At 39.6% G+C, this 24,053-nt stretch overlaps 1 protein-coding gene across 1 annotated transcript in view; it reads right to left on the bottom strand.

Annotated features, from left to right (window-relative positions):
- The window catches only part of l(2)k05819 (transmembrane protein 94-like protein l(2)k05819), a 429,313-nt gene that overhangs the window by 207,811 nt on the left and 197,449 nt on the right, over window positions 1-24,053 (bottom strand). Inside the window, exon 7 of the mRNA XM_070098525.1 lies at window positions 856-1,060. Within this exon, the coding sequence (XP_069954626.1) occupies window positions 856-1,060 (205 nt within the window). The remainder of the gene's footprint in view (window positions 1-855; window positions 1,061-24,053) is intronic.

Genomic DNA, 24,053 nt, shown 5'->3' with positions numbered 1-24,053 from the left:
GACTATGGACCACCTCAAAACTTATTACATCGTGTTTTCATCTGAACTGCTTCTTCTGTCTCTTCTGTATTTGACTGAAGAAGCCAACTGTGTAGGTGAAACGTTTCAACAATAAAGATACTTAGTTGTTGCACAAGTATCTTACTCATCAACTTGTTGGTATTTTATATAATTTTCAACAAAGAAGTTGCTTGGGTATACAAGGAGCTCTGATCTATAAGGCTATTCAGCACTTACAATAATAAAAGTTTAATATAGTATTGTACCAAAACTATTTAACATTACTTACCATTTAAATCAAGCACACAACGACAAAATAAATACTATCTGCCAAAATAGTCTGCATTACTAATACCCAGTAATCAAAAACACTAAATTATTGAACCTCATGACAAAATGATATTGAACTCTAATGACACAGAGGGTTGATAAATTAGACACCTGTGCAACACTTGGGTGTCTTTATTATGGAAATGTTCTGCCACACAGTGGCTTCATCAGTCGATACAAAGATGAATGGTGAAGATCAGAAGGAGTTTAAGGTAATCAGTCCCTCAGCCTGGAGGTCAAGACTGATGGATTGATTACACTGACTCTTTTCAATCTTTTTAAGATTGATGGACTGATTACATTGACTCCAGGCTCAGGGACTAATTACCTCAAACTCCTTCTGGTCTTCAACATTCTTCTTTGTATAGGACTGATGAAGCCACTGTGTGGTGAAATGTTTCCACAATAAAGATGTCTAAGTGTTGGACATGTGTCTAATTTATCAAGTCGTCAGTTCTCTGAACCAATGATCTACAGTCAGAGGGTTAATTATAGTGACTTAAATATGTTATATTTTGTTCTTACCCGATTGGACATGTCAAAGTTGAATGATGCTGAATGTTCGGTACTAACGGTCACTCTAGAGAGGGAGCGAGAGCGAGACTGACCAGATATACCTGAGTTGTGCTCAAGAGTGGTGTCACCATGGTCATAGCTGTGTTCATCTTCTGCTACAGTCATGCACTCTTCACTCGTTCCTCCTGGGCAGTTGTAACCAAACCCTGCAAGCCTGAAGAGTTAAATGCTTAATTTAGAACTTAATTAGAAATATATTAAAATACCCTAAATGGTACTTCAAGAAGTTCTAAAATTTAAAAAATACCAACAGTCTTAAATAATCAAAAACTTTGATGGTGATCTTGTACATAGTCTTGCAGGACACTTTCAGGAGTGAGGGAAATTACATCTTGTTACATATTAGAAGATACCCTTCGCATGGTGCTCACATATTTCAATAATTTTGTCTTTTCCTGTGGAACTTTTGTTTGTTGTGGTGTTCTGATCAAGGTTATTTAAAAATGTGTTTGATATATTAAGAAGACACGTGATAAATTACTGAAGCAACAATCTATTTTTTCACATTCACAAAAACCTGAAAATGATAATACCAACAATGTTCTTTGGTTTACTTTCTTCAACCAATTTCTCTATAATACATTCTTCAGGTTTGGTCACATCAAATTACTGTCAATTATCCAACTTTATCAAATTATAAAATACATTAAAATCAATGGATACAATAAATACTTCATAAAGAAAAGACTGCCGAGGCAGCGGCAGCGGCAGCGGCGGCAGCAGAGGCATCCTACCAGCTCTTCTTCCTCAAAAAACATCGCTCATCAAAACTTGTGATGGCCTAAGTGAAAGATCAACTACATGAACCCACGTAGACCACAACATGACCCAAGAATACTAAGAATGTAACCCAAATCTTGACAAAATTAGAAGATATAAGGAAGACAGCCCTGCTAACCCAAACACTGCCTCCGCTGCCAGACAATCACTTAACCCAAGCTCCGAGAAAACAAGCCTTCTCCTCCATTGCTACACAGTATCTACTTCAGTGATACTATGAAAGGATATCGCAGAAGAAACAACATCAGTAATAAAAGAATAACAGCAAGGACCCTAGAACTCAACTTGTCTACCCAGCAGGACGCCAGTGTATCATCAATCTCCCTCACCGCCGCCACCCAGGGAACAACAACAACAACAACAAACATGGCTGACTCTCCCTCCAACTCCACTCCCTTCAAAGGATTCACCCATGATAACTCAGGTATGATTATTCCTGACAATATCAAGGACTACATCGTTGCTCAAGAAAAATGAAATCAAAGATATCAAAGCAACACTCGAGCGACGAGAATCCAAGATAACCAACCTCGAGAAAAAGATCCAAAACCTTGAAGAGAAGATTACATTGGGAAGTGTTGACACAGAAAATACTCTAAAAGCAGCTATAGCCAGTCACACTGAGCAAATAACAACAATAAATATGAAGGTTGAAGAAGCAATCAAGGACTGGAATCAGAACATGCACACTCGACTAAATGAATACTACCTTGATTTCCAAGACGACAAAACTGAACAAGATAAGTTGTCTGATGCAGTTATAATAAACAGTCCACACATTCCTAGTGACATAACACAAGCACAGTGCAAAGAAACTGCTATCAGGATAATACAGAACCACGTACAAGTCATCGTGCAAAACAATGAAATCAAAGAAACACGTTTGCTAGGAAAACCAGGAAGTAAACACAGTATAATGATCCGACTTCATTCATACGATAAAAGAAAGGACCTAATTAAATCAGCAATTACAATGAAAAATGGAGTGTACATAAATGAGTGTCTAACAAAAAAACGTCAAAACCTTCTGTTCAGGCTGAGAAAACTTAAACAGGAAAACAAAATACATCAGTGTTTCATGCGAGATGGGAAAATACTAGTAAGGAAAACATCAACAGGACAACAATATACCATCTCAAACGAACATGATTTCTCTACCTTCCTTAGAAAAGCTGACATTTCTGTAACAGATTAGATAAGTGCCCTTAATACATATATACGTGTGGTGCATATAGTGTACGTTACTATTATATTGTGCATTATTATTTTTATTATTTTTCATCACTAGCTAATGCCAACTACCTCCAATACTCTATACTTCTTTCTTACTGCTATTAATTGCTCATAATTTTAAATTACAAGTCAAATCTTACTCCAAATTAATATTCATTATTCTTACCTGTCCATTTAATTTTGTTTATCACTACTTGTTTTTTAGTCACTTTTCATTGTGTATGCAATTAGTATATATTCCAATTACTTTTTTGCAAGTACCAAAACTATCTTTTGCTAGCTAGTACCAACTACCTCATTTTTTTTTTTACTTTTTATTGTGCAATAAACTGCTCAATTTATTTAATATTACAAATCAGATCTTACTCCTAAACCAATATTATTTCATAGTGACCATCTGTCCATTTAACTTTGTTTACCATTACTTAATTTTAGTCCCTTATATATTTTCTCCTTTATTTTAGCTTTATATAACTACCCTAGTTTATATATTCACAATTGTTAAAATAATCAAGGTGCTATTCTCAGGTGCTAAAGTAGAATAAGTTCACAATTTTGCCATTATATTCCAAAGCTCATTTATTTGATTACCACTTTATTGTTCACCACAACTTATATTAGTCCCTTTTATATTATAATTTTATACTATAATTCTAACTTTAAAGAATTACCTTTATAGTACTACCTACTATCATATTCCCAAGCTCCATTATTTGATCATCACTTTATTTGTATTAGTCCCTTTTATATTGTCTCCTTTATTTTAGCTTAAAAAAAAAAAAAAAAAAAAAAAAAAAAATACCTTAGCTCATTATTTTACATTTGTTAAATAATTCAGGTGCTATTTTTTAGCTTAAGACTATTTACTTTGTTTTATACTTAATTCTAACTATAGATTCACTACAAATCTTATGATTACAAGCATTGATCCTGATACCAACCTCTTATATAATGACTTAAATGAACCAAACAGTTACTGTAATTACTACACTGCAGAACAATCAAAGGCACTTCTCAGTGCCAACAACAACATAACTATCTTTAACTACAATATCAGATCTTTAACCCTTTGAGGGTTTTGGTCGTACTAGTACGTCTTACGCGTAGGGGTTTTTGACGTACTAGTACGCATAAATTCTAGCGGCCTCAAATCTCGCAGGAAAAGGCTGATAAGCCTAGATGTGAGAGAATGGGTCTGTGTGGTGGGTGTGCGCAGTAGGAAAAAAATCTGGGACCCAGTGGTGCATTGTGGGAATGCCATCATAGTACACAATTTCCACCGTGCCCTGCGGTAAGAAGTTCCTCACTCCTCGGCGAATTGGGACACTTTTGTTCCCCAGTGACAGTTCTAATACAGATGGAAGTGACAGTGAAGATGAGTTTCAAGGTTCTGGTGAGGTTTTGACCGAAACTAATGACCATAATATGGGTAATAGTGAGGAAAACCCAGACAACCCACAGCCTTCCACCTCTGGTGCTGGGCCGTCGTTCAGTTGTACCAGAATCAAAGAGGAAACTCCTATTTTCCAAAATCCCAGACTCAGATGTGAGCATTGGTGATGATAATGATAGTGATTATGAACTACAAGCTCTTCAAACTTGTTCCAAGAATGGAGGAGGAGGAGGAGGAGGCAGAGGAGGAGGAGGCAAGAGGAGGAGGAGGCAAGAGGAGGAGGAGGCAAGAGGAGGAGGAGGCAGAGGAGGAGGAGGAGGAGAGGAGGAAGAAGAGAGGAGGAGGAGGAGGAAGAAGAGAGGAGGAGGAGGCAGAGGAGGAGGAAGAGGAGGAGGAGGAGGAGGAGGAAGAAGAAGAATACGTAATGATAACAATAATACATAATAATAATAATACATAATAATAATAATACATAATAATAATAATACATAATAATAATAATACATAATAATAATAATAGGTAATAATAATAATATGTAATAATAAATGTTCACCCATGACAGTAACAAGATAAGGGGAGATAACATCTGATAAGTGCTGACGTTTGATGAGGGTAAATGAGGGTAGAGCTGATGCAAAAGATGAGATGAACATCGCCCTCCCTTTGTTTTTGCTGGTATACTAACATTTCTGTCTGTCTATTTGCCTGTCTGTCAAGCTCCCTGTCTATCCATCTAGCTCTCTGTCTCAGAGAGCCACAAGACTGCGTCATCACTTTTACTCACATCTTCAAGCAGAGTATAGCACTTTGTCTGGGTTTCTTGGGTTATCCTAGGTAATTTATACTATGTATACTTGTATTTATGTGTACCTGTGAGACAGAGATAGACAGACAGATAGAATGAGGGAGAAAGATAATTAGATAGAATGGAGGAGGGGAAGCAGCATCCGACCCCATTGTTTTGACAGGCCGGAGGGGGAAAGAGTAATGAGCCAATATGTCACTTTGACAGCTGCCGACTCCTTGTAATTTACACTATGGACGAGGAGGAGAAGGAGGAGGAGGAAGAGTAAGAGGAAGAAGAAGAGGAGGAGGAGGAGAGGAGGAGAAGAGGAAGAGTAGGAGGAAGAGGAATAAGAGGAAGAGGAGGAGGAAGAGGAATAGTAGGAGGAAGATTAGGGGGAAGAGGAGGAAGAGGAAGAAGAGGAGGAGGAGGAAGAGTAGGAGGAAGAGGAAGAAGAGGAGGAGGAAGAGGAGGAGGAGGAAGAGGAAGAGTAGGAGGAAGAGGAAGAGGAGGAAGAGGAAGAGTATGAGGAAGAGTAGGGGGAAGAGGAGGAAGAGTAGGGAGAAGAGGAGGAAGAGGAAGAAGAGGAGGAGGAGGATGGAACACTAGTACACTGGTACTGGTACACTAACATTTCTGTCTGTCTATTTGTCTGTCTGTCAAGCTCCCTGTCTATCTGTCTATCCGTCTAGCTCTCTGTCTCAGAGAGCCACAAGACTGTGTCATCACTTTTACTCACATCTTCAAGCAGAGTATAGCACTTTGTCTGGATTTCTTGGGTTATCTTAGGTAATTTATACTATGTATACTTGTATTTATGTGTACCTGTGAGACAGAGATAGACAGACAGATAGAAAGAGAGAGACAGATTGAAAGAGATAGAATGAGGGAGAAAGATAAAACACCATTGTGTATGACACCATGTTTCAGAGTTCCACAAGCTGCAGAACTAATAGGAATATGTTCAGTGACTGTATATTGGTATATATATTATAGAACAATAATAATAAACAATGTTTTGTATTGTTTGTTTTTGTAAACAAGTTTTGTAAACAATATATTGATAATTATGTTTGTGTGCTTATTGTGTTGTATACAACGAGTGTATATATGTACATTGCACCTTACTTTGGTCTCATAGGCCACATAAGTTATGTGAAAAAATAAAATAGTGAAAAAAACAACAAACCTTAAAATACAAGTAAATCAAAGTTTACCGGGTGAGCGGCAGTCGCCGCTGTTGCCATACGCGGCTCATTTTCTGCAAACTTCATGCATCCATATCTCCGTAAGTATTGATGGTAAATTTTTTTTGTTTATCCTATAATGTTTAGAAAAAAAAACTCTATTTTTTCATAAGAAAAAATAATTTTTTTTTTTTTTTGAAATTTGGCCGACACTGAGAACGAGTTTCGGAGAGGGCCTGTCGACCCTCAAAGGGTTAATGACTTAAATGAATCAAACAGTTACTGTAATTACTACACTGCAGAACAATCAAAGGCACTTCTCAGTGCCAACAACAACATAACTATCTTTAACTACAATATCAGATCTTTAAGCAAGCATTACGATGACCTCATAGCATTACTAAATTCCTTACATGCCAATATGTCCATCATTACACTAACTGAAACCTGGCTAAAGCCTGATAGTATAGATGTCTATGCCATTCCTGGTTACACAGCCATACACAACTGTAGACCAGACCAACAAGGGGGTGACACAGCCATATACTACTCAGACCAACTAGAATGTATCACTAATACTTGCACAAGGGATGAACATGGGGAATATATAATAGCCAAATTCAAATCCAAATACCTACAAAAACCTCTCACATTGATAAACATCTACAGAGTTCCACAGTCAAACATTAGCCAATTTAGTCAAAACCTAGGAAGTATGATAACTGATGCACACATGAACAAAGATCACTTACTACTCTCAGGTGACTTCAATATAAATCTTCTGCAAGACCAGGACCCACACGTTACTGAATTCACAAACACAATGAGTAACCGTATATTGCTGCCAACAGTAACAAAACCTACGAGAGTTACAGAGACTAGTGTTTCCCTACTTGACCACATCTGGACCAACACCATATCCCCTTTAAAATCAGGCATAATTACAGATAATACCACAGACCACTACCCTACTTTCCTCATAATAACTCTTGGTAAACTACCCCAAGACACTACTAAAGTCACCTTCAGACTTCACAATGAGGCAGCCATTAATAACTTCACAACAGCAGTAACAAACATTGACTGGCACACTGAGCTAGAAATCGGTGACATCACACATCCTTGTCTAAAGCATCTTTTACTGGGAAAAAATTTCCCTCTTTCCTACATACTCTAACTTGAGCCTCACTATCCTCGTAAAAACTCTTCACTGCTTTCAGTAACCTACCTCCTACACCATACACTTGCAACATCTGCCACATTGCCCCCCTATCCACCCTGTCATACGCCTTTTCCAAATCCATAAATGCCACAAAGACCTCTTCAGCCTTATCTAAATACTGTTCACTTATATGTTTCACTGTAAACACCTGGTCCACACACCCCCTACCTTTCCTAAAGCCTCCTTGTTCATCTGCTATCCTATTCTCCGTCTTACTCTTAATTCTTTCAATTATAACTCTACCATACACTTTACCAGGTACACTCAACAGACTTATCCCCCTATAATTTTTGCACTCTCTTTTATCCCCTTTGCCTTTATACAAAGGAACTATGCATGCTCTCTGCCAATCCCTAGGTACCTTACCCTCTTCCATACATTTATTAAATAATTGCACCAACCACTCCAAAACTATATCCCCACCTGCTTTTAACATTTCTATCTTTATCCCATCAATCCCGGCTGCCTTACCCCCTTTCATTTTACCTACTGCCTCACGAACTTCCCCCACACTCACAACTGGCTCTTCCTCACTCCTACAAGATGTTATTCCTCCTTGCCCTATACACGAAATCACAGCTTCCCTATCTTCATCAACATTTAACAATTCCTCAAAATATTCCCTCCATCTTCCCAATACCTCTAACTCTCCATTTAATAACTCTCCTCTCCTATTTTTAACTGACAAATCCATTTGTTCTCTAGGCTTTCTTAACTTGTTAATCTCACTCCAAAACTTTTTCTTATTTTCAACAAAATTTGTTGATAACATCTCACCCACTCTCTCATTTGCTCTCTTTTTACATTGCTTCACCACTCTCTTAACCTCTCTCTTTTTCTCCATATACTCTTCCCTCCTTGCATCACTTCTACTTTGTAAAAACTTCTCATATGCTAACTTTTTCTCCCTTACTACTCTCTTTACATCATCATTCCACCAATCGCTCCTCTTCCCTCCTGCACCCACTTTCCTGTAACCACAAACTTCTGCTGAACACTCTAATACTACATTTTTAATCCTACCCCATACCTCTTCGACCCCATTGCCTATGCTCTCATTTGCCCATCTATCCTCCAATAGCTGTTTATATCTTACCCTAACTGCCTCCTCTTTTAGTTTATAAACCTTCACCTCTCTCTTCCCTGATGCTTCTATTCTCCTTGTATCCCATCTACCTTTTACTCTCAGTGTAGCTACAACTAGAAAGTGATCTGATATATCTGTGGCCCCTCTATAAACATGTACATCCTGAAGTCTACTCAGCAGTCTTTTATCTACCAATACATAATCCAACAAACTACTGTCATTTCGCCCTACATCATATCTTGTATACTTATTTATCCTCTTTTTCTTAAAATATGTATTACCTATAACTAAACCCCTTTCTATACAAAGTTCAATCAAAGGGCTCCCATTATCATTTACACCTGGCACCCCAAACTTACCTACCACACCCTGTCTAAAAGTTTCTCCTACTTTAGCATTCAGGTCCCCTACCACAATTACTCTCTCACTTGGTTCAAAGGCTCCTATACATTCACTTAACATCTCCCAAAATCTTTCTCTCTCCTCTGCATTCCTCTCTTCTCCAGGTGCATACACGCTTATTATGACCCACTTCTCGCATCCAACCTTTACTTTAATCCACATAATTCTTGAATTTACACATTCATATTCTCTTTTCTCGTTCCATAACTGATCATTTAACATTACTGCTACCCCTTCCTTTGCTCTAACTCTCTCAGATACTCCAGATTTAATCCCATTTATTTCCCCCCACTGAAACTCTCCTACCCCCTTCAGCTTTGTTTCGCTTAGAGCCAGGACATCCAACTTCTTTTCATTCATAACATCAGCAATCATCTGTTTCTTGTCATCCGCACTACATCCACGCACATTTAAGCATCCCAGTTTTATAAAGTTTTTCTTCTTCTCTTTTTTAGTAAATGTATACAGGAGAAGGGGTTACTAGCCCATTGCTCCCGGCATTTTAGTCGCCTCATACGACACGCATGGCTTACGGAGGAAAGATTCTTTTCCACTTCCCCATGGACAATAGAAGAAATAAAAAAGGACAAGAGCTATTTAGAAAAAGGAGAAAAACCTAGATGTATGTATATATATATATGCATGTGCGTGTCTGTGAAGTGTGACCAAAGTGTAAGTAGGAGTAGCAAGATATCCCTGTTATCTAGCGTGTTTATGAGACAGAAAAAGAAACCAGCAATCCTACCATCATGCAAAACAGTTACAGGTTTTTGTTTCACAGTCATCTGGCAGGACAGTAGTACTTCCCTGGGTGGTTGCTGTCTACCAACCTACTACCTACTACCTAGAAATCTATACAGATATTGATGAATGTTTTAATAATTTTCTAAAAAAGACCCAATACCTCTATAACAAGCACTGCCTTAAAAAAACTAAACAGATGACAGCTAAGAGACTGAACAGTCCCTGGCTAACACCCAGAATTCTCAAATCCATAAATACAAAACACCGATATGAAAAACAGTACAGAATGGGTCACATAACCAGAGACCAAACAAAACGTTACTCGTCAATCCTAACCAGCCTGATAAGAAGGGCAAAAAAATTGTATTATGAGAACAGATTATCCAACTTACGAGGTGATATGAAAAAGACCTGGAAAACCCTATCAGAAATTCTGGGAACAAAAAAGATATCACGAAATAGCGAAATAAAATTAGCAAAATCAGATGAACCCCAACTCCCACCAACAGAAACAGCAAACAGACTCAATGATTTCTTCTCCACTATAGGACAAAACCTTGCCAATAAAATCCCAAGCTCAGATACCCAACCAAATGACTACCTCACTGGCAACTACCCGAACACACTGTTCCTAGCTCCGATTAACCCATACGAAGTCTCCCTTATTATTAACGCAATAAAAAACAAGGCAGGAGATTTAAATACCTTACCACCCTTTATATACAAAAAAGTGTCACAAGTGCTATCACCAATCATTGCAACACTCTTTAACAAATCCATTGAATCCTCCACCTTCCCTACAGTTCTCAAAATAGCAAGGGTCACCCCGATCCATAAAGGAGGAGACCAAACAGAGTTGAATAACTATAGGCCAATATCCAATTTACACCCTCTCTCAAAAATCTTCGAAAAATTAATTCATAAATGAATCTACTCCTACCTCATCTCCCAAAACATACTCAACCCCTGCCAATTTGGATTCAGGCCTAATAAAAATACTAATGATGCTATTATACACATGCTAGAACATATATACACTGCAATAGAGAAAAAAGAAGTCCCTCTGGGGATCTTCATTGACTTACGTAAAGCTTTTGATACAGTTGACCATGACTTACTCCACGTAAAATTGTCACACTATGGTATAAGAGGGCACTCCCTCAACTACCTCAAGTCATACCTCAGCAACAGAAGCCAATATGTGTACACAAATGGAGCAAGCTCTTCCGCACTACCAATTACAGTTGGTGTCCCACAGGGAAGTGTCCTTGGCCCTCTTCTCTTTCTTCTATACATAAATGACCTACCAAATGCTTCGCAATTACTCAAACCCACACTATTTGCAGATGACACTACATACATCTTCTCTCACCCGAGCCCAGTCACGCTAGCCAATACTGTACTGTAAATACCAAATTACAGAAAATATCTACCTGGATGAGGACTAACAAACTTACACTACACACTGACAAAACCTACTTCATTCAGTTTGGTAACAGAGCTACAGATGTCCCTCTTAACATAATGATAAACGGATCACCTATCACAAAGCTAACAGAGGGAAAATTCTTAGGAATCCACCTTGATAATAGACTCAAATTTCATACACATATACAACAAATTTCTAAGAAAATTTCCAAGACTGTAGGCATATTATCGAAGATATGGTACTATGCTCCACAGTCAGCCCTCCTGGCCCTATATCACTCTCTTATTTACCCCTATTTCACCTATGGAATTTGTGCATGGGGCTCAACAACAATTAACCATCTCAGACCACTAATTACCCAACAAAAGGCTGCAGTTAGAATGATAACAAATTCTCACTACAGGCAGCCCACTCCACCAATATTCAAAACACTCAACCTACTCACCATACAAAGCATCCATACTTATTATTGCACCTGTTACATACATAGAACACTTAACTCTGGTATTAACCCTCCCCTCAAACATCTCCTTGCCAACCTCAACAGAACACATGACCATAACACAAGGCACAGATCACTCTTTGATGTTCCTCGTGTCCATCTCACGCTATGCAAAAACTCAATGCACACAAAAGGCCCTAAAATTTGGAATTCATTACCTGTAAATATAAAAGAAACACTACCTGTTTATAAATTCAAAACTCTTCTCAAAGATCACTTACTCACCCAAAACCAAATAAATACTGAATAACTGAACCTTATAAATTGTATATCTTAAATGTTTCTCACAATTATATCACATAAATGTTAAACCTAAAACCCAATCTAACAGAATACTCCATTCGACTGAATGTACAGCAATGCATGCAACCATATGACCTGTCTTTGTAATACTCATTTGTGCTTTATAGTTATCTGTTTACAATAATGTCTTATCACTGATTTCATCATTGCTTAATTAATCTTAAGTTAATTTTAAGCCAGCCCGTAATGCTATGCATATAAGTGGCTTTGGCATGCTGCTCTTACCTGTATTTTTTTGTACCTCTGTATGTATGCTCAAATTACTAAATAAATAAAAAAATAAATAAATAAATAAATTCAGATTAGACAGGAAATACAGATTGCCTGAGATGACTGAGGACATATGAGAGGAAAAAATCCCAATGTTGACATTTTAGTGTGGCAATCAATTTAACAACAATCTTGAGTCACAGTAAAATATATGAATATTTACTTCATATATCAGGTACACTTGTTTACTTGGCACCAATCATTCTTCTTATCAATTTGAGAAATGGCAATATGCTAAGTTTATTGCTCTCTGTAACTGTGTGCTGAGGTATACTGTGTAGGTAAGCCTTATGTACACACACACAAATAAATTATATTTTAAAAAAGCAAATACTTGTTAAAACAAATCCGTGACTTTTATTTCAAACATTCTAAAAAGGTCCAGGATATGCAGAGCATTTCTACCAGACTAAAACTTGAACTTCCTTCCTCCCATGCATGTTGTAAGAGGCAACTAAAATGCTGGGAGCATCAACACAACAGCAGCCCCTAAGTATTCAGTCCACTCTCCCTGTAACTCAAAAACTACTTATGTCGCAACCCCATTTCTGAAACTGTCTCCCTGTGTCGCAAAATATTAAAAAAAAAAAAGAATATTACAGTGGACCCTCAGTTAACACCTTGAATCCGTTCCAGAGAGCTAGGCTTTAACCGATTTAGCCTTTAACCGAATTAATTTTCCCCATAGGAAATAATGGAAATCCAATTAATTCATTCCAGACACCCAAAAGTATTAAACAAAATAATTTTTTTACATGAAATATACATTTTCCTACACAGACAACAATGATACATGAAGAATAAAACAATAATAACATCACACTTACCTTTATTTTGGACTTGTTGATGAGTGATGAGGTGGGAGTGGGGCAGAGGATGAAGGTGTTCTATTGTTTGGAAGGGGAATCCCCTTCCATAAAGACTTCAGGTAACAAGTTCTTTTCTGGCTTGTGTCCTGGGAGTGCCTTTTCCTCCTGAGTAATGTAGGTCCTGTTTGGCATTTTCTTCCTAAACAGACCTGTTTCATCACAGTTGAGCACTTGAACAGCCTCTATGTACCCCTTAAAGTCCAGCACATATTTTTCAGCTGCTATTTTGTCAGAACTGGCAGCCTCACCATGCCTTATCATACCATACCACCATCACAACCACTACCACCCTCTACCACCATCACTACCACCCTCTACCACCATCACTACCACCCTCTACCACCATCGCTACCACCATGGCTACCACCTGCTACAACTACAACCCTCTACCACCATCACTACCACTCTCCACCACCATCACAATCACTACCACCCTCTACCACCACCACTACAACCCTCTACTACCATCACTACCACCCTCTACCACCATCACAACCCTACCACCCTCTACCACCACCATTATAACCCTCTACCACCATCACTACCACCCTCTACCACCATCACTACCACCCTCTACCACCATCACAACCACTACCACCCTCTACCACTATCACAACCACTACCACCCTCTACCACCATCACAACCACTACCACCCTCTACCACCACCACTTTCATATTTTTCTTAAATTATGTGTTTCTCACATTCTTTACCATAGGGCTGGCACTAGAAGCTTTCTTGTGGTCTATGGTGTCTTATTTAGCAGTTACAAGTACATGAGGAATCGTCCTCACTGGCTTTGTAAACAATGGAACACTCGCTGGTACATGGAGTGAGTGGCCAGGCCCGCTAAGGGCGCCATGCTGACACGTTCGCAACGAAAGCTCCTAAGTTTTTAGGTGTTATCCGAGCCAATTGTTTTATGCCAAAGTGAGGCATTATCCAATTTTGGCATTATCCGATGCAGGTGTTAACTGAGGGTCCACTGTATTTTTCTTAAAAAAAAATGTTAGGATTAATTTGCCAAGTGTTTTAAGCCTAAATTTTTTTTTTGGTGATCAGTACTTACCGAGATATAGAGGTGTAGAGCTGGCAGAAAATGAGCCATGTATGGCAACAGTGGAGAATGCCGCTCACCTGGTACACTTACATTTACTGCCATTTAAAGGTTTCTTGTATTTTCCAAATTTTTTTTTCCTAGTAACTTATGTGGCCTGTGAGACCAAAGCAATGTGCAATGTACATACAGTGGACCCCGCCTTATGAATGCATCGTGTTACGTTAAATCCGCCATACGAAGCAACTGAACGCAAAAATTTTGCCTCGTCTCACGATAAAAAACTCAACTCATGTGATTTGTCCAGGATGCGTCCAACATGTGGCCTCAGCGCCAGTGTTTACAAGCCAGCCAGTGCGGTCGCATCAATACATACATCCAGTACATTTCACATTATCCCAGTGTTTTTAGTGCTTGTAACTGCAAAATAAGTCACCATGGACACCAAGAAAGCTTCTAGTGCCATCCCTGTGGTAAGAAGGGCGAGAATTAGTATGGAATTGAAAAAAGAGATTAAGGAAATGTGTGTAAAGTGGGTTAAAATGCAAACCCTTATGGATGAAAATCACCCTGACACAGGTACTGCAAGCCGTGTTGGCAACCTGTACAATGACAATGCTATGGCCCATTTTAGTTAGGTCTTAAAGGAATGGGAGGTACAGAGCTCTATGGACAGATTTGTTGTGTGACAGAGGTTCAGTGACTCTCAAACTGGTCCTAATGGCATTAAAAGAAGAAGGGAAGTAACCCCAGAAAAGGACTTGCTACCTCAAATCCTAATGGAAGGGGATTCCCCTTCGAAACAATAACTTCCACACTTTCCCCTCCTCCCATCCCATCAATCATCACCAGATCTTCAATAAAGGCAAATGTCATGTACAGTGGACCCTCACCTAACGAACGCATCGCATAACGTTAAATTTGCCTAACGATACATTTTAACACTAACATTTTGCCTCAGCTAACACTAGAAAACTCGCCTAACGATATTCGTTCTCGGGTACCAATTAATATCGTTAGGTGAGAGTTCACTGTATTCTATTCTTACTAAAGTAGTAATTGTGCATGTCTTCTTCAGTTTGTGTGTATTAAAATTAATATTTCATGTGGTAAAAAATTTTTTTTTTTATACTTTGGGGTGTCAGGAACGGATTAATTTGATTTCCATTACAGTATTTCCTATTGGGAAAATTAATTCGGCTAACGATAATTTCGGTTTACGATGAGCTCTCAGGAACGGATTAATATCGTAAGGCGGGGATCCACTGTATACACTCGTATGCAACACAATAACCGCAAGAACATTATCATCATAATACTGTTTACAAAAGTTGTTGACACAAACGAACAATACAAAAAACTGTTTATTACTATTGTTCTATAATACATATACAAATGTACAGTCACTGGACACTTTCCTAGAAGTGCTGCAGCTTGTGGAACTCTGAACATGGTGTTATACACAGTCCTGTTTTTACACCCCTCACACATAAAAAAAAGTGTCTCTGTATTTTTGTTGGCAGGTTGTTGTGATTGTGCAGGTGGTTGTGGTTGTGCAGGTGGTTGTGCAGGTTACTGTGGTGTGTGCTGGTTGAAGCTGCCCTTTCTTGTCAATGTGCTGAGTCATGTACCAAGGCTACGGCTACCAGCCTGGGTACATGACACAGCATTACACCACCACTACCACTCATCTCTTCCAAAATTCCTTCCTTACTTTGTTTCTTTTCTTCTTTCTTAATTCTTTCCTTCCATACTTCCTTCCTTCCTTACTTTCTTTCCTCCTTCCTTCCTTTTGGTATCCTGGGCATTGCTTTAGGTCACAAACTCCTCAAAACCATGAAATTCATCTTCAGCGACACTTCCATTTGTGTTAGAGCTATCACTGGGGAAGAGAAGAGGCCCAGATTCGCTGGGGAGTCTCATACTTCTTACCGCTAGGCATGCTGAACAAGAACTACTGAAATGGCATTCCAACAATGCACCACTAGCTCCCTGATTTCTTTTATACTGCGTGCACTGACCATGGAGATACATTCTCTCACATGTGGGCCTACCAGCTTTCTCCTGCTTGATCTGAAGCTGCTAGAATTTACGTGTATTAACCCTTAACCCTTTCAGGGTCCAAGGCCAAAATCTGAAGTGGTGCCCCAGTGTCCAAGAAATTTTGAAAAAAAAAAAAAAAATTATTTTTTTCTTACAGAATTAAAGAGTATATTTTTGTTAAGGTAATAAAAAAAAAAAATTCTGATCAGTACTTACCGAGATACAGTGGCAGGAAGTTGACCAAAAATGACCGGGTGGTGGCAACATCAGTGACTTCCCAAAATCGCATTTTTTTATTTTACGTTTTTTATACTGTTTTCCTTTCTTTTCTAATTTTTTTCTTTTTCTAGTAACATATGTGGCCTGTGAGACCAATATAATGCATATTGTATAAGTGTACACTCATTGTATTCAACACAATAACTGCACTAATTTGTTTATCATTATATTGCTTACAAAACTTGTTTACAAGTTTATTGTAAACAAATTGATGAAAATATTAGTGCGGTTATTGTGTTTAATACAACGTTACCATATAGTACCATATGGTACAACGGTGCCATATGGTACAATGGTACCATATGGTACAACTGTACCATATGGTACAATGGTACCATATGGTTCAATGGCACTATATGATACAATGGTACCATATGGTAGAATATGGTACAATGGCACCATTTGGTACAATGGTATATGATACAATGGTACCATATGGTACATTGTACCATACAGTACAATGATACCATATGGTTCATTGTACCATATGGTACTGTTGTATTCAACACAATAAACACACTAATATTTTCATTATTATTTTGTTTACAATAGTTGTTTACAACAAAAATATGCAAAAATGTTGTATATTAGTAATGTTCTATTATATATTTACAAGTGTACAGGAACTTGACATGTTCCTTGAGGTGGACGACAAAGCACTTAGTCTCAGAAACTGCGGAGTCAGTAGCTAGCTTGCGTCGCCACTCACTCAGTCTTGGCTGGTGCCTGCTGCCACCAACACGTCCTATTGACCATATGGTACATGGTATCATATGTTACAGGGTACCATATGGTACACTGTACTATATGGTATAGGGTACCATACAGTACAGGATAACATATGGTACAGGATAACACATGGTGCAGGGCACCACATGGTACAGGGTACCATACGGTACAGGGTACCATTTGGTACAGGGTACCATATGGTGCAGGGTATGATATGGTGCAGGGTACAATATGGTGCAGGGTACAATATGGTACAGGGTACCATATGGTACAGGACACCATATGGTACAGATACAGGGATCCCTATGGAAATAAGTCACCCTGACTTTTTTGGGTTTTCCTAAGATTTTATACATATGCTGCAATGTATGATAATCTATGTAACTGTATTTGTGTACACCTGAATAAACTTACTCAAGCACATGTGGCATCGTAAGTAAGTTTATTTAGGTATACACAAATAAAGTTACATAGAATATCATACTTAGCAGCATATGTTTGGAGAACCAAGGATAACTCAAAAAAGTCAGCCATTAGGGTCCCTGTACCCTGTACTATATGGTACAATGTACCATATGGTATAATGTACCATATGGTACAATGTACCATTGTATGACATGGCACCACTGTACCATATGGTACCATTGTACCATATGGTACCATTGTACCATATGGTACAATGGTACCATATTGTTCAAAACCATAGAATTCCTCTTCAGCTCCACTTCCATCAGTCTTAGAACTGTAAGTTGTGAAGAGGAGAGTCAGAATTCGCCCGGAGAGTGAGTGGGGAGTGAGAGCTTCCTTGCCGCCAGGCATGATGAACAAAGCTACTTTGGTGGCGTTCCCACGATGCCATGCGGGCGTCCAGATTTTTTCTATAGTGTGCACACTGACCACCCAGACCCATTTTCTCAGATGTAGGCCTACCAGCCTTCTTGCACTAAATTTGATGCCGCTAGAATTTTGGCGTAGATCTACGGTTTGGACCCTGAACGTAAAGCCGTATATTTACGGGACGGACCCTGAAAGGGTTAAACTGTCCAAACATAGACCTACATTCACCTGCGCAGTGCTCCAAATATTTTGAAAAATAAAAGAATTGTTTTTGTTTTTAATTGAAGAGCGCATTTTTATAAATGTTATAGGGTAAAAAAAAAATTTTTAGGACCAGTACTTACTGAGATATAAGCCTGCAAAGTTGGTGCTAAATGATGACGTGCTGGCAACATGGAGCACTGCCTTTTGCAGAAATAAACATTTATCGTTTTTTTCCAATTCTTTTCTATTTTTCGTTGTTTTCATGTTATGATAATAATGTTTTGCTGCAGATCTTTTGATTTCAAAGCCAATTCTTGTTGAGACACAAATGTTTGGTACTGAATTAGTAATCATACTGTCACAAACACACACGTTCACACTGATAAATGAATTTGTACACCTGGTTAAATCACAAACCATTATTTACATATACAGTGGACCCTCAGTTTATGACGTCATCGGATAATGTAAAAATCAGATAACGACACATTTCTGCGTCAAAATATTGGTTCAGTTAACAACAAAGAACTCAAAGTCATTTGTCCCGAACATGTCTGCACGGCCTGGCCAATCCATGGACAGCCAGTGTGCCACTGTTTACAAGCCAGTGAGGATGATTCCATGCATACATGCGATACATTTGATATTATTCCATTGTTTTTAGTGCTTGTAACTGCTAAATAAGTCACCATGGGTCCAAAGAAAGCTTCTAGTACCAGCCCTTTGGTAAAGAGGGTGAGAAACACTATAGAATTCAAGAAAAAGTTGGTAGAAAAATATGAAAGTGGTGGTGGAAGAGGGTGGTAGCGACGGTGGTACACCAACCAGGGTACTTCCCTACATACCAGCCAGGGTACTTCCCCACACATCAGCCAGGGTACTTCCCTACATACCAGCCAGGGTACTTCCTCACACATCAGCCAGGGTACTTCCCCACATACCAGCCAGGGTACTTCCCCACATACCAGCCAGGGTACTTCCCCACATACCAGCCAGGGTACGTCCCCACATACCAGCCAGGGTACTTCCCCAAACACCAGCCAGGGTACTTCCCCACATAACAGCCAGGGTACTTCCCCACACACCCACCAGGATACTTCCCCCACATACCTGCCAGGGTACTTTCCCACATACCAGCCAGGGTACATCCCCACATACCAGCCAGGGTACTTCCCCACATACCCACCAGGGTACTTCCCCACACACCAGCCAGGGTACTTCCCCACACACCAGCCAGGGTACCTCCCCACACACCAGCCAGGGTACTTCCCCACATACCAGCCAGGGTACTTTCCCACACACATGATTTGATTTGAGTGGGACTTGTGCATGAGTGAAGAGAATTATGAAAGCTTATTGCTTGGGAAGCACTGAAAATTGGGTTGGGCAAATACGATTCTGTTAGTGGGATGGTTTGTGAAGGACCTGTCTAGTATGGGCCAACAGGCCTGCTGCAGTGTTCCTGCTTTCCTATGTACAAACATTTATGGATGAACATCACCCTGACACAGCTGTTGCAGGCCATGCTGGCAACATCTACAATGACAATGCTGTGTCCCATTTTAGGGAAATTTTAAAGAGATGCCAGAAACAGAGCTCTCTGGACAGATATTTAGTGCCATAGGTGTGCAGTGGCTCTCAAGCTGGTCCTAGTGGCATTAAAAAACAAAGAAGGGACGTAACCCCGGGAAAGGACTTGGTACCTGAAGTCTTTATAGAAGGGGATTCCCCTTCCAAACATTAGTACACCTCCATCCTCTCCCCTCCTCCCGTCTCATCACTCATTAATAAGTCTTCAATAAAGGTAAGTGTCATTTTAGTATTGTTTATTCTGCATGTCTCATTGTTTTCTGTGTAGGGAAATGTATATTTCATGTAAAAAAATTATTTTGTTTAATACTTTTGGGTGTTTGGAACAGGTTAGTTGGGTTTCCATTATTTCTTATAGGGAAAATTAATTCGGATAATGACAGAATCAGTTAAAGACAAGCTCTCTGGAATGGATTAATGTCGTTAACTGAGGGTCCACTGTATATACAACATATTTACAAGTCCCATTTATGTTTCTAGAAGTCCACCACTGTATGATACTCCAAAAAGCATGGATTCATACAGTGTGCCACCCCACATTGCTGACACATGTATCCTGGTGTCTTTTTGCACCTGGGGTTGCTGTTTAGTGTAAGCACAAACAACACACTTTTTCTGGGAATACTTCTTTGAAGTAGATGGTAGTGGTATTAGGCAGTGACAGTTAGGGATTGTTCGGTTGGGCACTTACCCCTCTGGTTGTGGGGTGACAGGTTGCTGTTGTGGAGTGACAAGTCGCTGTGGAGTGGCAGGTATAGATGTGGTACCATACTTATTCACTATCTGTTTGATGACACTGAGGGTGAATTCTGCATACTGTTGTCGCTTCCCAGTCTTTATTTCGAATATGTTAAAGGCACTGAGCATTGTAATGTCTACAAGGTGGAAAAACACTTTGATATACTGCTTGCAACTCCTACGCAAACAGTCAACGAACCCTATCATGTCACACATGTCGACTAGTCGCACATTGTTTGTATAGTTGATGACAGTAGCTGGCTTTACAATAGCTTCATTGATGAACCTGCTCAGTCTGTCTGTTTGTACCATCTCGTTTCTATGGATGGTTGACAGCAATGCCATGTCCCGTTTATAACAAAAAAAGGCACAATACCGTGACTGGAATGATACACAAATAACCCGCATATAGAAGAGAGGAGCTTACGATGAAGTTTTGATCTGACTTGAACCATTTACAAAGTCACACTAATGAAGAGGAGAGAAGGAGGGAGTATATGTAGGCAGGAGGAGGTAGTGGTAGTAGAAGGTAGCAGTAGTGGGGAAGGTAGTCTGGAGGAGGAGGAGCCAGTCAATTACTAAGAAAGAGGAGCACTGCAAGGGAGCTAGGTGCCCACAGAGGGTAAAAGCAAGAACACAGAGGGGTCGGGGGAATAAAATAAATAAATAAATAACTGATGAAGGAACAAATACCCATGGCAGAAGAAAGACAACCCAAAGGAGAAAAAGGAAAGATGAAAGAGGAAGAGGGAGAAGAAGAAAAAGGAGGAATCAGGTTAAGTCACAGGTGTTCTGAAGTTTGGAGCATTTTACAATGTAGTGGGAAAGGAAGGCATCTACAGAGACAAAGCCAGGACTAAGATTCATACAAGGAAAGTTGTGTATTAGGGAGGCTTCAACTAGATGGCGACTGTTGAAACAGGAAGTAGGGAAGACAGTTTTAGCAGAAGACAAGTCAATAGGATGACTGTGATCTCTGACATGACAGAAAAGAGCATTGTTAGTGTCGGCAAGCCTAACACTACTTTTGTGCTCCCTAAGTCTGTCAGAAAGATAATGGCCAGTTTCTCCAAAGTACTGAAGAGGACAGGAGGAACAAGAAATAGAGCAGACACCAGGAGCATCTGTAGAGGGAGGAGAGGTATGAGATTAGTGAGAAGAGTGTTAGTCTGGCAGAAAGTAAGTCTGATGTCTAAGGAATGGAAAGAGCTGTTGAGATTAGAAAGGCAGGAAATGTAGGGAAGGCAGAGGACAAAAGAGTTCCCAGGAGTAGAGAATTTGGGAGAGAAGAAATTGCATTTAGCACGTGAGAAGGCAGAGTCTATGAAATGGGAAGGGTAGCCAAGATGGGAAAATTAATTACGAAGAGTGGAAATTTATGATTGAAGGAACTGAGGATCACAAATGCAGAGAGCATGGAGAAAGAGGGAGATAAGAACACTTTTCCTGACAGAGGAAGCATGATAAGAAAAGTAGTGAATGTACATGCCACTGTGCATAGGCTTGCGGTAAACGGAAAAGGCAAAACCTGTATCTGAGCAGTGGACATGGACATCAAGGAAAGCAAGCAAGAGCTTAAATTCCCATTCAGCTTTAAACTTAATGGAAGGGGCAAGAGTATTAAGAGCATCAAGAAGTGGTTGGAAGAGACTAGAGTCACGGGGCAACAGAGCAAAGATGTCATCTATATAGCGGAGCCAGAGTGAATGGCGCATATCGACAGTAAGAAGAAAATCAAGGACATCATCAAGAGGGACATTGGTGAAGAGGGACTCAACGTCAAGACTAAGCATCTTACAGGTCATGAGAGAGCAAACCCATTCAATGAAGTCTTGAGAGTGATGGAGGTGGGCAGGAGAAAAAGTACCAAGAAAGGGAGTGAGGGTTTTGGCCAGCCAAGAAGCAAGAGAGTAAGAGACAGAACGTCTAGAGGATATGATAGGACATAGAGGAATATCAGGTTTATGAGTTTTGGGGAGGCCATAGAAATAGGGCAGAGGGGCAGATGTAACGAAAATGTCGAAAAAGGTTTAAATCAGGAGGACAGAGGTCGGAGAGAGTCCTTAGTTTCTTGTTGAAAGTTCTCTTGATGCGATCAAGAGGGTTGGAAATGAGAGGAGCGTAGGTATGTGAGTCAGAGAGCAAGACATCAGCTTTATGGAGGTAATCCTCATGATCAAGGATAACTACTGAATTACCTTTTTCAGAAGATAATATGACAATGTTAGTGTTAGATTTAAGAGAAGAAAGGGCAAGTTGGTAATGGCACGGAAGGTGGTGGTTCCTAGAAAACAGACTATCAAGAGCAGGAAGGAGAGCGCCATGAAAAGTGGACAAGTTAGGAAGATTATGGGAGCGAGACAGACAAAAAGAATTAAAAGAGCTAATCAGGGCAATACCAGCGCAAGGGGCAGGTGAAGTGGCAAAGGAAAAGCCAAAACCAAGAAGCTCAAGCTCATATTGAGAGAGTGAGACAGAAGACAAGTTAGTAACACAGTCAGTGAGGGAGAATTTAGACCAAGGACTATCTGAGATGAGACGCTGAAGTTTATTCTGTAGTTTAAAAGAATGAATTTGTGAATTCAGGCGAGCAGTGTCAAAAGCAATGGTAGAGAGAAGGTTACAGAGAACTTGTGGAAGAGACGTAATGAGAGCACGTTGATGCTGACGGAGAGTAAAGAAGGCATCTTCAACCTGAGACTTTGTAGAAAGAATGAGCTGTTGAAGTAGGATATGGGCATGATCAGGAAAAGGAGTGCCCAGTGGGTTGGGTTTCAGGAAATGGGAGAAGGAAGGGGGCAAAACTTGTTCAGCAAGACAGTCACGTAGGAAGCGAAGCTGATTCTTACGATGCCTGGTAGCAATAAGAGCAGCCTCATAAGAACGAAAGAGGGGTTTAAAAGGAAGAAATGAAAGAAGAAGAAAAGTCATTGTAACCTCCTCTCTTCTATGTGTGGGTTATTTGTGTAATGTCCTGTTTGTCATGCCACGTCAGTGCCATGATGTCACTGGCATGAAACGCTTTCACTAGACTTGCTCCAGTGAACCTTGGCATGTGTTTTCTATTTCTTCTCACTGTTCCACACATATCAGTATTGTTCACATGCATGAAATCAGCAAGCATAAGGCTTGTATACCAGTTGTCTGTAAACAATGTATGACTCTTGCCAAGATATGGTTCCATTATCTTGCAAACAACATCACCAGAAATGCCCAACATGTGCCTGGTATTGTTGAGTGTGTTTTTCCTTGTGTAGATAATGACATCCAACACAAGACCAGTCTCACAGTCACACATAAGAAAGTTTTATACCAAAGTGATTACATTTGCTTGGAATATGCTGTTTGAATGACAGTCGTCCCTTGAACAGAACCAAGGACTTGTCAACAACAATGTTCTTGAATGGATAAAAGTAGGCACTGAATTTTTGCTTCAGATACATAAACAATGCCTGGATTTTGCAT

This window comes from Cherax quadricarinatus, chromosome 62 (genome assembly GCF_038502225.1).
Source record: "Cherax quadricarinatus isolate ZL_2023a chromosome 62, ASM3850222v1, whole genome shotgun sequence".
Taxonomy (NCBI): Eukaryota; Metazoa; Arthropoda; class Malacostraca; order Decapoda; family Parastacidae; genus Cherax; species Cherax quadricarinatus.
This window is presented reverse-complemented; position numbering and strand designations above follow the sequence as displayed.